At 40.1% G+C, this 13,995-nt stretch overlaps 1 protein-coding gene and 1 long non-coding RNA gene across 2 annotated transcripts in view; one reads left to right on the top strand and one right to left on the bottom strand.

Annotated features, from left to right (window-relative positions):
* STK32C (serine/threonine kinase 32C) overlaps positions 1-13,995 on the top strand; it is a 377,838-nt gene that overhangs the window by 176,334 nt on the left and 187,509 nt on the right. Inside the window, exon 2 of the mRNA XM_056529023.1 lies at positions 6,189-6,244. Within this exon, the coding sequence (XP_056384998.1) occupies positions 6,189-6,244 (56 nt within the window). The remainder of the gene's footprint in view (positions 1-6,188; positions 6,245-13,995) is intronic.
* LOC130281608 (uncharacterized) overlaps positions 1-13,995 on the bottom strand; it is a 58,073-nt gene that overhangs the window by 18,202 nt on the left and 25,876 nt on the right. The window contains exon 3 of the long non-coding RNA XR_008846053.1: positions 7,823-7,909. This is a non-coding gene — a long non-coding RNA (uncharacterized LOC130281608). The remainder of the gene's footprint in view (positions 1-7,822; positions 7,910-13,995) is intronic.

Raw genomic sequence — 13,995 nt, 5'->3', positions numbered from 1 at the left:
CAATTACATTGTGTTACCACAAATAATTTTATTCTCTGAAACAAAGAAAAGAGAAAAAATATATTAGTGATATCAACTGTACAAATAATACCAAAAACAATGTCAGCAAGACCAGACCTGTATTCAGAAGAAACTACCTATTCATTACCCTGTGGGCACCACATGCGACTATTGCATTTACATGGGCGGTGCTGTTCTACTGGAATATTTTTTTTTTATCAATCTATCAATCCACAGTATTTATCTTATTTGCAATGCATTCAGAAAATGTTTAGACCCTTTCATCATTTTCACATTTTGTTAGGCTGCAGCCATGTGTGAACATCGAAAATAAGGTTTCACCAGCAATCTGCACTCAATTCCCCATAAAGAGAATGTGAAAACAGAATTTTAGAAATCTTTGGAAATGTATAAAAAATAAATAAACTAAAGAACATTCTGCTGCACAGAAAGCTCTCAAGAGCATAGAGACCTCCATAATTCTTAAAGGGGTACTCCGCTGGAAAACATTTTTTTCTTAATCAACAGATGCCAGAAAGTTTACTACAGAGGAAGTTGTATTTCTATCTGAGATTCTTTTCAGTCTGACCACAGTGCTCTCTGCGGACACCTCTGTCCGTATCAGGAACTGTCCGGAGCAGGAGAGGTTTGCTATGGGATTTGCTCCTACTCTGGACAGTTCCTGAAATGGACAGAGGTGTCAGCAGAGAGCACTGTGGTCAGACAGAAAGGAAATTTAAAAAGAAAAGAACTTACTGTGGAGCATACAGCAGCTGATAAGTACCAAACAGATTAAGAATATTAAATAAAAGTAATGTACAAATCTGTTTAACTTTCTGGAACCAGTTGATTAAAAAAAATGTTTTTCATCTGAGTACCCCTTTGAATAGAAGAAGTTTGGAACAACCTGGACTGTTGCTAGAGCTTGCCGCCCCACCAAACTAAGTATTCGGGGGGGAAGGGGCCATGTTTAGGGAGGCGACCAAAAACCCAATGGTCAATCTTAAAAATCCTGGACTGGAGAGAACTACACAATTTCCTCTGGAGCATACATCAGTTGATAAGTACTGATGTTAAAATTGGGTAAAATTTTTTAAATAGAAGTCATTTATAAATCTTTATAACTTTCTCTTTCTGTCACCAGTTGATTTAAAAACATTATTTCCACTTGAATACCCCTTTAAATGGTCTAAAGACTTTCCAAAATGTATTGTAGGCAGAATATTTGGACATTAATTCTTATTTTCTATGGAGTCCATGTAGAAAATTCCGTGCTTGATTCTTCATTCCTTCCTTCCTCATTTTCATATATACTGTACTGTACTACCCCTCTCTTTATCCCTCTATCTATCTATGTCATATCTATCTATCTAAACAAAAGGGGAGAACAGGATCGCTCCAATGTGCAGGATCAGTAGGTAAACCCCATGTAAAGGCCGGTGAGAGATACGCTCACCTTGTAATGTTGTGCAATATCCGAGGCACAACTCTCACATCGCATAGGAAGAACTTATAATTCTGGAACAACTGCTGCAGACTTCCCACAGGATTTGGGAGTTCCCACGGGATTTAATAGGAATTTAATCTGGATAAAGAGGATTATGTAACTGGCCAGATCAGAAAGTGGCCAAAATACCAACCTGTCACACATAATGACCATCGTAATGATGCTTCACGTGAGACTGCATCTGATACATCTAAAAATACTAAAACATATAATGTTACTAAAAATAAAAAGATAACATTGGTTATAATAATAATGGTAACAAAAATAATACCAGATGCTCTGACACAAATAGAATAGTTCTCCAGCACCATCCTACTCTGGGTAAAGAATGATTGTTAATTCCCATTGGAAACATAGAAAGAACAGTTTGAAGGATAAAACTATTAATTCCTTAAAAACTGCCTCTAAACCAACAACCCCGGTAGAAAAACAGTTATTCCAAGGGAACTCTGATATGAACGTTGTAAATGAGATGAGAATTCAAGCAGAAGTGCGCAAAGCATCTAATACCTTTATGATCACGTCCGATATTCATCCCGTACCTGTTGGTTAATATACATCTATCCCGGTGAGTGATGAACAGTGTCGAGCAGTTACAGGAGACTGTTTTAAACACATCACTTATTACCATCCACAACACTCAGGCCAACGCTCACGACGAGGATTTCACGATTTAAGTTGTTCCGGAAACTATGGGATCTTTTTCCACACAAGATAGTCCCTGTAATTTATTCTCTATCTCGGAAATGTCTTTTTTAGGTTGCCGTCCGATACGTGCACACACTGCGGTATTACACCCTGTAATCTTGAGCCTGAAATCACGGACGATCCCACAGTTTTTTCTCCCATTATCCAATCCAATTGTTCACCCCACACTGACATCCAATATAAACCTGGAAAGCCAATTAAGAAAACTAGAAAGCAGGGATGCAGGGGTGGACCACACAAAGGAAAACTAATAAAAATCTTTAATCTGTACTCTCATATATTGTCGCAAAATGAAAGATCATTATTGTTCAAAGGGTTATCTTTCAGGCTTTCCACTATCCCTGACCCTTTCCAACTTTTTTTTTAGATTTTAATGAATACACTAGGACCCTTACACTTGCAAGATTTTTTTTCTGGAATAGAAAGAAAATCTTGCAAAGAGATTAGTGCAATACCAACAACTTTGGATCCCATTGAAATTGTGGATACTAGTATCAAGCATGTAGATGTTTATACGAAATCCACATTTTATCCAGTTACGATAATAGGTAATTTTATTGAAACTTTTTATCCCTTAGTTTCCAAGGATTTGAGAAAAATAAATGAATGTCCATTGTGTATTTTAAAAATAACCCTGACGGTCTTAAAAAATGATGATAGCTTGGTTATCCGCCCTGCAGATAAGGGAGGTGGGACAGTTTAATTGGATAGCCAAGATTATATTGCTGAAGCTCTACACATTTTATCCGATACGAATTATTAATCTAAACTAGATGAGGACCCTGCTAGTCATTTATTTAAGGAATATAATAACCTTATTCAGTCAGCAATTGAACATAATATTTTAGATAAATGGAAACAGGATTTTTTTTTAAATAAAGAATTTTCAGATCTTTTCTATCTTTCACTAACTCCTAAAGGTTCATAAAGATGAGAAAAAAACTCCTTGGAGGCCTATTATTTCCGGGATAGGTGCGATAGCTAGTAACCTATCTCACTATGTGGATCTCTTTCTTCAACAATACATAATAGAATTACCAGCATTTCTCAGAGATTCCACACAACTGATTGTTGAGATTCAATTGATGTTAGTGCTCTAAACTCAAATATTGTAGAAAAGAAGGGGAAAAGTGCTAGAAAATAAAACTGTATTTTAAATTAATTCCATTTTATTTATTCTTCGCCACAATGTTTTTATATTTAATGACACCATGTATAGACAGGAGCGGGCTGTGCGATGGGGACTCGATTCACCCCCAGTTGTGCAAATTTGTATATGGGGCGTTTTGAGACCCTATATATCGCACAGTCCTGTTAGTTTGGTTCTCATGTTTTGATTTACTGACGCTTCATAGATGACCTTTTTATAATTTGGGGTGGAAATGAACTTGAGGCACTGGAATTTGTGGCGCACCTTAATTATAATAAATGGGGTCTTACTTTTACGCCTAATGTTTCCCCTGATAGCATGGTCTTCTGGGACCTGGAGATTTTTAAAGATTTTAATGACACCATACAAGCAAAAACCTATTTTAAAAAGATGGATGTTAATAGTTTTTATTTTTAACATTTTCCAATTGCTTTTACCCAAATTGGGTCAAAAATATACCGTACGGCCAATATCAATGAGTAAGGAAGAACTATAGCTCTGATACTGATTTTAAAACACAGTCTAATATTTTATGTGAACATTTTAATGAGAAGGGGTAGCCCAAAAAGTTTTAAGTGATGCTTTTAATAAAGTGAATAAATTACAACAAAAAAGATTTAATTGGAAATAAGAATGCACTTAAAAATTACAACTGGAAAAAAGGGAATGAATACTGAAAGGAAATTAAATTTTATAACACATTATAATTCTTGCACTAAGGATATCAGAAAAATTCTATATAAAGTACTATTGATGGACCCTATTTTGAAGGAACTGGTTAAAAAAAAAAAGCCATAACATTTTGGCGAACCAAAACGCTTTGAAACCATTTGGCCCCTAGTAGAATTAAAAAATCTAATACATTGGTTGCAGGATCCTCTTTCCCAGCATCTAATGTTCTTGTCACTGCCAACTCTCGCTGTAGGCACTCACATTGCCTCTGTTGTACATTGATACCCACTGAAGACATTGGCAACTTTACATCAAGATCAACAGGAGAAAAATTTATGCTGAAAACATCTGCTAATTGTTCCTCATCGTACGTGGTGTATTTACTAACTTGCCAATGCGGTATTCAATACATAGGTCGGACCATCCAAACACTGCGATCTAGAATTAATAAGCACCAACATAACAAAAATATCAAGTTTATGCTTCACAGCTTATCCCGCCTTAGTGGGTTATCCTTATGTGTTATTGACTTCATCCCTGAAAATTGTCCAAATCGCTTTCATCAATTAATCAATTGGGAATCCTTCAGAATTTTTAGGGTTAACCCGTTATACCCTTAAGGATTGAATGAGTTGATTGAAAGAACAACTACATAACCCTTTTGTATACTATTGTCTTATTTTCATTTTTATTGTTATACTTTTGTTGTGATTTTATATGTTATATTTCTTGTATATTATATGTGTTATCTAGTGTTTTGTAATGTATTTTGGGCGTTCCTGAATACCTGTCACTTTCACGGAAGTGACGTGTAATCTGATTCCTTTATATACATGTATTTAATTTTATTGTGCACGCCTGATGAAAAGGCCATCCAGGACTTGAAACACATTGTGTGTGTTTAATAAACTTAAAGTGTACCAACAAAAACTTTTTATATAATGTAGATAATACCATTATATGTATATTTGTAATATACATTGATTAAAAATTGTGTATATTTTTGGGTAAAAAAATGCTGTCCCTGCAGCTATTGTCTGGATGTCTCTATGATGAGTCCAAAAACAGGAAGTGAGGGTAGGACAGGCAGGGACTGGTGCAGGCTCCTGGCTTGTCAATCGTCCTGATGTATGAGCCAGGAACATGTTCTAGAGCCTCCGTGCGCACTGCCCTGCTTTTTCTTAGTGCACAGAGCCCCGCTTGTCCAACCTCACTTCCTGTATTTGGTCTCCTCATAGAGACACACAGACAATAGCTGCAGGGACAAAAATATACACATTTTTTAACCAAAATATATTACAAATATACATATAATGGTATTATCTACATTATTTAAAAAGTTTTTTATTGACGACAGGTACATTTTAAGAATAAGCAGTACCCCTGGTTTCTACCTTATTGATTGACGACTGTCAGCGTAGAATTACTTCCATCATTCCTTATGTCATATCTTTCAATCTATCTATCTACAGTACCTATCCATCTATCTATATTGAGTCATCGAAAATATTGTGTAGATTATATTATTTTTTGTTTTATTTGTAATTCTTACTCTTTGCTGGAAACATTTTAAAGGGGTACTCCACTGGAAAACATTTTTTTAAATCAACTTGTGCCAGAAAGTTAAACAGATTTGTAAATGACTTCTATTAAAATATCTTAATCCTTCCAGTACTTATCAGCTGCTGTTATGATCCACAGGAAGCTCTTTTCTTTTTGAATTTCCTTTCTGTCTGACCACAGTGCTCCCTGCTGACACCTCTGTCCATTTCAGGAACTATCCAGTGTGGGAGCAAATCCCCATAGAAAACCTATCCTGCTCTGGACAGTTCCTAACATGGACAGAGTTGCCAGCAGGGAGCACTGTGGTCAGGCAGAAAGGAAATTCAAAAAGAAAATACTTTCCTATGGATCATAACAGCAGCTGAAAAGTACTGGAAGGATTAAGATTTTTAAATAGAAGTCATTTACAAATCTGTCTAACTTTCTGGCACCAGTTGATTAAAAAAAAAATGTTTACAATGTTTCCTCAGTAATGATGCCTCCACAGTGCCATAAGAATATAATTCTATAGTAGTTCAGTGCTGTTCCATGCAACCGATGGTAGAGAATGTTTACAGTCTATTCATTCAGCTTTTCTTCTCCTTGTAGTGAACTTGGACCATTTTCAGATTCTCCGGGCTATTGGTAAGGGAAGCTTTGGCAAGGTAAGAACATTTTTATTTTCTTCTTTAAAGCATGAATACATAAGCTGAGTCCTAGGGGTGACTTTGTGGTTGTGACTACATTGTAAAGTGTCCTGGCCCAAAATGATTAGGCAGTCTACAGTATATGTAAGCTTTAAAGCCCTAGGACAAAGGAGAATGTTATTAAATTATTTTTTGTACCTATTTGTGCCTTAATTATTTATGTAATGTGTTTTTGGTTTTTGTTTTTTTAAAGATGACAAAACTTGGCTTTATGACTTATACTCTATCTTCTAAAGTAGTCTAATGTATATCATTACCATTTTGATAAGATTATTTTGATTTGTTTTCATGGTTGCAAGTTTGTATAGATACCTGCTTGGCCAGGGTATATATATATACAAGGCTAGAGCATCAAGCTAAATCTTAAGGAACCTGTAAGCAGAAATAATGTTATAAAGGCGCCAGCAACACATTCTGCTATTTCTGATAATGTGCCCTTACCATGTGTCGGAGAGCACATCCCAAACTACTTTAAACTAGCATGTGCTGCATTCTGCAACTAGTCATCTGGGAACAAGTCATGGTGTCATGGCTGTATTCACACCTACAGAAAGGGCCGCATGTCATTCACTGTCTGTCCTGAGAGCTCTGATGCACAGTCAATGATGTTCAACTCTCTAGCTTGTCAATCATGCATAAATATAGAATTCATTACTTATTATATCTTAACCTTGGTCAGAGTTCAGTTGTATCTGATCTAGCACTTAAAAAATGCCTTATTGACATATACAGTAGGAATTTGGCTGCCTGCTGTCACCACCAGGGGGAGCCCAAGCATTTGCTGCATACTGTGATTTTATTGCATTCAGTGTACAAAAAATATGTTGTAAACTCTGAAATAGGTTCTGTCATTTAAACAAACTTTGCAGAGATCAATAGTACAAGCAAATATAAGAAACTTTGTGATATATCTTATTGGACAAAAATGCTAATGTTTCCTATTATGAACCTTTTTGCTCAAATCTTCTCTAAAAATCAGCTCAGCTATGTCCTGTGACCGAAAGACAAATAATACAAGTATATGGAGAGGGGAGGATGGAGCTCCGCCCACCAGCACTGGGAGAACTGCAAGTTAGCGATGAAGCTTGCAGAGCAGAGATCTGCTGAAAAATACCATATAATAGTTATATAATGACCAGAAATAGGGCTGCTCATCATGTACACACAGTGCAGCACATTCTGAAAAGTCACCTGAAATAACAGGTATGCTTTAAGCTTTGCCTCTTGTGGCTATAGGAAGCCAGAATGATATTTTGAGAAATAATTCAGAGCAAAATTTAGTACATCATTACGGGGCAGCCATCTTGCCTGAGCTGTTAAAGCAACATTTAGAAATATGCTCTACAGCAAGCAGTGGTGTACCTACAGTTTGGCGAACCCGGCCCGGGGGGGGGGGGGGGGGGTTGTGCGAGAGGGGGTGGGATCGGCCACGGTAACAATAAGCAGTAGTTATGTTGATCTGATTGCTGCCTGCGGCTGTCAGGTGTCTAGCAATTGTGTCCCAGGTGCAGGGGGCGCTGACATCCCCACACTTACTTGTGGCGTCTGCTGGCCTGAGACTCCCTCTGTGTCCCTGGTTCCTGTGCACGGCTGCTGAGCGCATGCCTCCATTACCTGAAGAACCTGTGAAGAGAGAAGACCGGAAAGCTACTGCTGTCTGCTGCAATTGTAAAACGCAAAAAATGACATGGAAAAAAAAACATTTATGTTTATTTAGTTTATCTATAGTAATTCCAGGCTCCAGCAGGCTGAAGCATGAGGGGGGTACTGTCAGTATCTAATCTATATGGCGGGGGAACCACATTATGATTTTTTGCCCCCCCCCCCCAGGTATTGATTACATATTGACAGTGCCCCCAACCCCATGTTTGGATTAGATACTGACAGTGCCTAACGCCTCCCCCCCCCGAGCCCCCCCCCCCCCCATTCCTTATGTATGTGGTATTGTGCCCCCTGGATGGATTATATATTCTGCATTCTGAGAGGGAGATTTATCAAGGGATTTAGAGGGTTTCTTTTTCTTACAAAAGTCGCATGTGCGCCTAAGCAATTTTTTTGTGCAACTTTTGTGGGTAAGCATAAAGTATCAATCAGCCCTACCTAAGCAATTTTCAGATTTCCTTTTGCAGTGGTTGGGAATTTATCAGGTCCGAATGTGGCATGTAGGCAAAAAAAGTCACAAACCCCCTTTGACCCCTTAAGGACACAGCCCAGTTTGGCTTTAACCCCTTAAGGACTCAGGGTTTTTCCGTTTTTGCACTTTCGTTTTTTCCTCTTTACCTTTTAAAAATCATAACCCTTTCAATTTTCCACCTAAAAATCCATATTATGGCTTATTTTTTGCGTCGCCAATTCTACTTTGCAGTGACATTAGTCATTTTACCCAAAAATGCACGGCGAAACGGAAAAAAAAATCATTGTGCGACAAAATTGAAAAAAACGCCATTTTGTAACTTTTGGGGGCTTCCGTTTCTACGCAGTGCATATTTCGGTAAAAATTACACCTTATCATTATTCTGTAGGTCCATACGGTTAAAATGATACCCTACTTATATAGGTTTGATTTTGTCGCACTTCTGGAAAAAATCATAACTACATGCAGGAAAATTTATACGTTTAAAAATTTCATCTTCTGACCCCTATAACTTTTTATGAGGACTCATTTTTTGCGCCGTGATCTGAAGTTTTTATCGGTATGATTTTTGTCTTGATCGGACTTTTTAATCACTTTTTATTCATTTTTTTTAATGGTATAAAAAGTGACCAAAAAACGCTTTTTTGGACTTTGGAATTTTTTTGCGCGTACGCCATTGACCGTGCGGTTTAATTAATGATATATTTTTATAGTTCGGACATTTACGCACGCGCATATGTTTATTTTTTTTTTTTTACACTGTTTTATTTTTTTTATGGGAAAAGGGGGGTGATTCAAACTTTTATTAGGGAAGGGGTTAAATGACCTTTATTAACACTTTTTTTTTACATTTTTTTTGCAGTGTTATAGGTCCCATAGGGACCTATAACACTGCACACACTGATCTCCTATGCTGATCACTGGCGTGTATTAACACGCCTGTGATCAGTGTTATCGGCGCTTGACTGCTCCTGCCTGGATCTCAGGCACGGAGCAGTCATTCGTCGATCGGACACCGAGGAGGCAGGTAAGGGCCCTCCCGTGTCCGGTCAGCTGTTCGGGACGCCGCGATTTCACCGCGGCGATCCCGAACAGCCCGACTGAGCAGCCGGGTCACTTTCAGTTTCACTTTAGAAGCGGCGGTCAAAGCTTTGACTGCCGCTTCTAAAGGGTTAATACCGCACATCGCCGCGATTGGCGATGTGTGATATTAGCCGCGGGTCCCGGCCGTTGACGAGCGCCGGGACCGACGCGATATGATGCAGGATCGCGGCGCGATCCCGCTTCATATCGCGGGAGCCGGCGCAGGACGTAAATATACGTCCTGCGTCGTTAAGGGGAATTTTATTTTTGCATTTTCGTTTTTCATCCACTTCTTCTAAAAATCATAACTCTTTTATATTTCCATCCACAGACCCACATGGGGGCTTGTTATTTGAGACACCAATTGTCTTTTGTACTGACAGGAATCATTTTACCATAAAATGTACGGCGCAACAACAACAAAAATATTATTTATATGGGGAAATTGAAAAGAAAGCCTCAATTTTACCAATTTTGGAGGATTTCATTTTCACACTGTACACATTACAGTAAAAATGACGTTGGGTCAATACGATTAATTTGATACCCATGATTACATACTTTTGTATTATTGTGCAGCTTTAAAAAATCTCAAACTTTTTAAACAAAATTAGTATGTTTAACCCCTTAAGGACCCATGATGTACCGGTACGTCATAAGTCCGCTCCCGATCTATAACACGGGGCCACGGCGTGGCCCTGTGTCATAGCGGGTCGGGCCCGGCCTCTAACAAAGGCTGGGATTCGTGGCTAATAGCGCGCGGCATTGATCCCGGTGCCGCGCGCTATTAACCCTTTAGACGTGGTGTTCTAAGTTGAACGCCGCGTCTAAAGTGAAAGTGAAAGCATGCCGGTTAGCTCAGGGAGCTGTTCGGGATAGCCGCAGCATAATCGCGGCATCCCGAACAGCTTACAAGACAGCCGGAGGGTCCCTACCTGCCTCCATTCTGTCCGATCGCCAAATGACTGCTCAGTGCCTGAGATCCAGGCATGAGCAGTCAAGCGGCAGAATCATCGATCACTGGTTTCCTATGAGAAACCAGTGATCAATGTAAAAGATCAGTGTGTGCAGTGTTATAGGTCCCTATGGGAGCTATAACACTGCAAAGAAAGTGAAAAAAAGTGAATAAAGATCATTTAACCCCTTCCCTAATAAAAGTTTTCAATTTTGTCTCACAATGATTTTTTTTCCGTTTTGCCGTAGATATTTGGGCAAAATAACTGACGTCATTACAAAGTAGAATTGGTGGCACAAAAACAAGCCATCATATGGATTTTTAGGTGTAAAATTGAAAGAGTTATGATTTTTAAAGGCAAGGAGCAAAAAATGAAAATGCAAAAATGGAAAAAAACCCGGTCCTTAAGGGGTTAAAATCTCTCTATTTTGACCACCTATAATTATCACATTTTTCCGTATACGCAGCTGTTTGAGGCCAAATGTTTTGCGAAGTGATCTGTACTTTTTATGGTACCACTTTTGCCTATATGTAACTTTTTAATCACTTTTTATTAATTTTGTACTTTTTATTTTTTTATGCTTACACCATTCATTGTACAGGGTCATAAACATTATATTTTGATAGTTTGGACATTGACACATGCGGCAATACCACATATGTTTATTAATTATATATTTTTTATCCTTTTTTGTGATAAAATGGGAAAAAGTGGACATTTACATTTTTATTGGGGGAGGGGCTTTTTCACATAAAAAAAAATGTGTGTGTGTGTGTGTGTGGGGGGCGTGTAAGGGGGGCGAGGCTGAGGACGCCGATATAGTATCTCGCCAGGGGCACAAGGGGTGCTAGGAACGCCTCTGACAACAAGCCCCATGCCGGAGCAGAGTATATTCTAGTGTTTTCAAAATAGTGTGCCACCAGCTGTTGCAAAACTACAACTCCCAGCATGCTGGGAGTTGTAGTTTTGCAACCGCTGGGGATACAAAGTTTGGAAAACACTGCTCTATTTTTTTCCATGGGCAGGTTTCTAAGCATGTGATCTGTGCAAATGTCATTATACAGGCAGGAGGAGCCCGAGCTCCTATTGTCTTATTTATTTGCTGGTATCAGCTTAGTTATAGGTTTAGTGTTCTGCGTAAAAGCTGCAAGATTTCAGAATGATTTTAAAATGTATAGATAATAAAATGGAAAACAAGAAAAAGAAATACACCCAAAACTATCTGAAATCTCAGATGTTACGTAATCTTAAAGGAGTAGTCCAGTATAACAATTTCCGTAGGATAGAGGATCAGTGTCAGATCGCTGGGGCTTCGACCGCTGGTACCCCCAGCAATCTCCCGCTCAGTTCCCCGGCTCTCTGCATGAACGCAATATGTCCACCATGCCCTCTCCATGCATCTCTATGACAAAGCTGGAGATACGCCAAAGCGCTATATCCCCGGCTCTCCCATAGAGATGCATGGAGGGGGCATGTCGGCCACAGCTTCATGTCACGGTGAAGACACCTCCATTCATGAGGAGAGCCAGGGAGACGGGCGAGAGATCACGGCCAGTCCCATTGGTCGACCCCCTCACAATCTGACACTTATCCCTTGGGTACGTTTTTTTTTATATTGGACTACTCCTTTAAGTGAAGGAGATTTTCTTCTTGCCACAAAGCAAAAATCCAGAATTTCGGGATCATTAGACGGTTGACAATTCCTCTATAGAATCTTGCAGTTTGTTTTCCTACAATGACTTTGACTCTATTTGTAGCACAAAGTAGCAAAATAATTAACAGAATTTAACTTGACAGCATTCCCTTGTTTCTATGGCTACACTAACCAGCTTTGAACTGTGTAAAATTATTTATAAAGCTTCCCTGGAAAGCTGACAATTCAGGTCCTGCGCCATAATGTGAACTTTTTTGGATGGGGCAATACAAGCTCATTTCCCTTATAGGAGGTTTCCATGAAATCATTTTACATATCTTGAAAAAATCTTGAGAGCAAGAACAATACAAGCGAAATCCCCATCAGTTACAGCTGTATTGTCTTCTGCTCTTCGGCTAAGCTATTTGACTGAGCCCTTATAACAGATAGGCAGCCCATACACGTTAGATAAAGATTGATAGGATCTAAGGAAATTGTAATGTCTGTAATAGAACCTTACATCGGGATTGGGATCCCCAATACAAAACTTGGGGGCGGTAATGAGGTTGTTGCGGATGGTCACGGGCTATGCCTGCAGGTCCCTAAAATTCTGCGCATTCACTCACCGCAGACCAGGCCTCTATAAGTCATGTAACACCCCCCTCCTGTCCCGAGTCCCAGCAGACTGAGCTCATCCGGAGTCGGCATCACACTGTGTTCACTGTGCATATTCAGCCGCTTGATGTTTTCTCTATAATTTGGTACTAGTGTGCGGCACTGAGTAGGACTGGAGGATAATTGCGTATGTACTACGGGTACAACGGCCACTGACTTCTGTTCCCCAGCCAGTACATAATCATGTATAAACAGCGCCCAACTGCCCATCAGCCAGACCACTGGCTACAGTAGTGACATTTCTATGGTGGTGCAGATTTGCCCTTCAGGAGCTATTAGCAAAAATGTCATTCAGGAGCATAGAAAAGCCATGTGACAATATCTGATTTATCTGGCTTGTAGCTGAGTCACTTTATGTACATGCAAACTTGATAAATCATATAATACCGTGTTTTTCGCCCTATAGGACACACCGGCAAATAAGACGCACCCAATTTTAAAGGTGCAAAATCTAGAAAAAAAAAAGATTCTGAACCCAACAGTGATCTTCAACCTGCGGACCTCCAGATGTTGCAAAACTACAACTCCCAGCATGCCCGGACAGCCGTTGGCTGTCCGGGCATGCTGGGAGTTGTAGTTTTGAAACATCTGGAGGTCCGCAGGTTGAAGACCACTGGTATAGGAGGTAGTACTCACGTGTCCCCGCCGCTCCGGACCCGTCACCGCTCATCACCGCTGCCCTGGATGTCGCTCCATCGCTGTCGCCGCGTCCCATGGTGTCCCCGACGCACTGGACGTCTTCTTCCCTGGGATCCACGCTCTCCGTCGCCGTCATCACGCAGCTCCTTTTGGATGACGGGACGGCGTGCGCGATGACGTGATGACGTCGAAGGAGAGCGCCGGCCATGCAGGGGATCCCGGGCCAGAGCAGACACCGAGGAGGCAGGTAAGGTCCCTCCCGGTGTCCTGTAAGCTGCTCGGGACGCCGCGATTTCAACAGCCTGACTGAGCAGCCGGGTTAGTGTCACTTTCGCTTCAGATGCGGCGGTCAGCTTTGATCTCTGCATCTGAAGGGTTAATACAGGGCATCACTCCGATCGGTGATGTCCTGCATTAGCCGTGGGTCCCGGCCGTTGATGGCCGTAGGGCCCGCCGCGATAGGTGTGTATTCGCCGTATAAGACTCACTAACTTCCCCCCCCAGTTTTGGGGAAGAAAAAGTGCGTGTTATACGGCGAAAAATACAGTAATTGCTGAAATGGCTGCCATGTAGTTGCTGTACTAAGCAA

This window comes from Hyla sarda, chromosome 7 (genome assembly GCF_029499605.1).
Source record: "Hyla sarda isolate aHylSar1 chromosome 7, aHylSar1.hap1, whole genome shotgun sequence".
Classification (NCBI taxonomy): domain Eukaryota; kingdom Metazoa; phylum Chordata; class Amphibia; order Anura; family Hylidae; genus Hyla; species Hyla sarda.
This window is presented reverse-complemented; position numbering and strand designations above follow the sequence as displayed.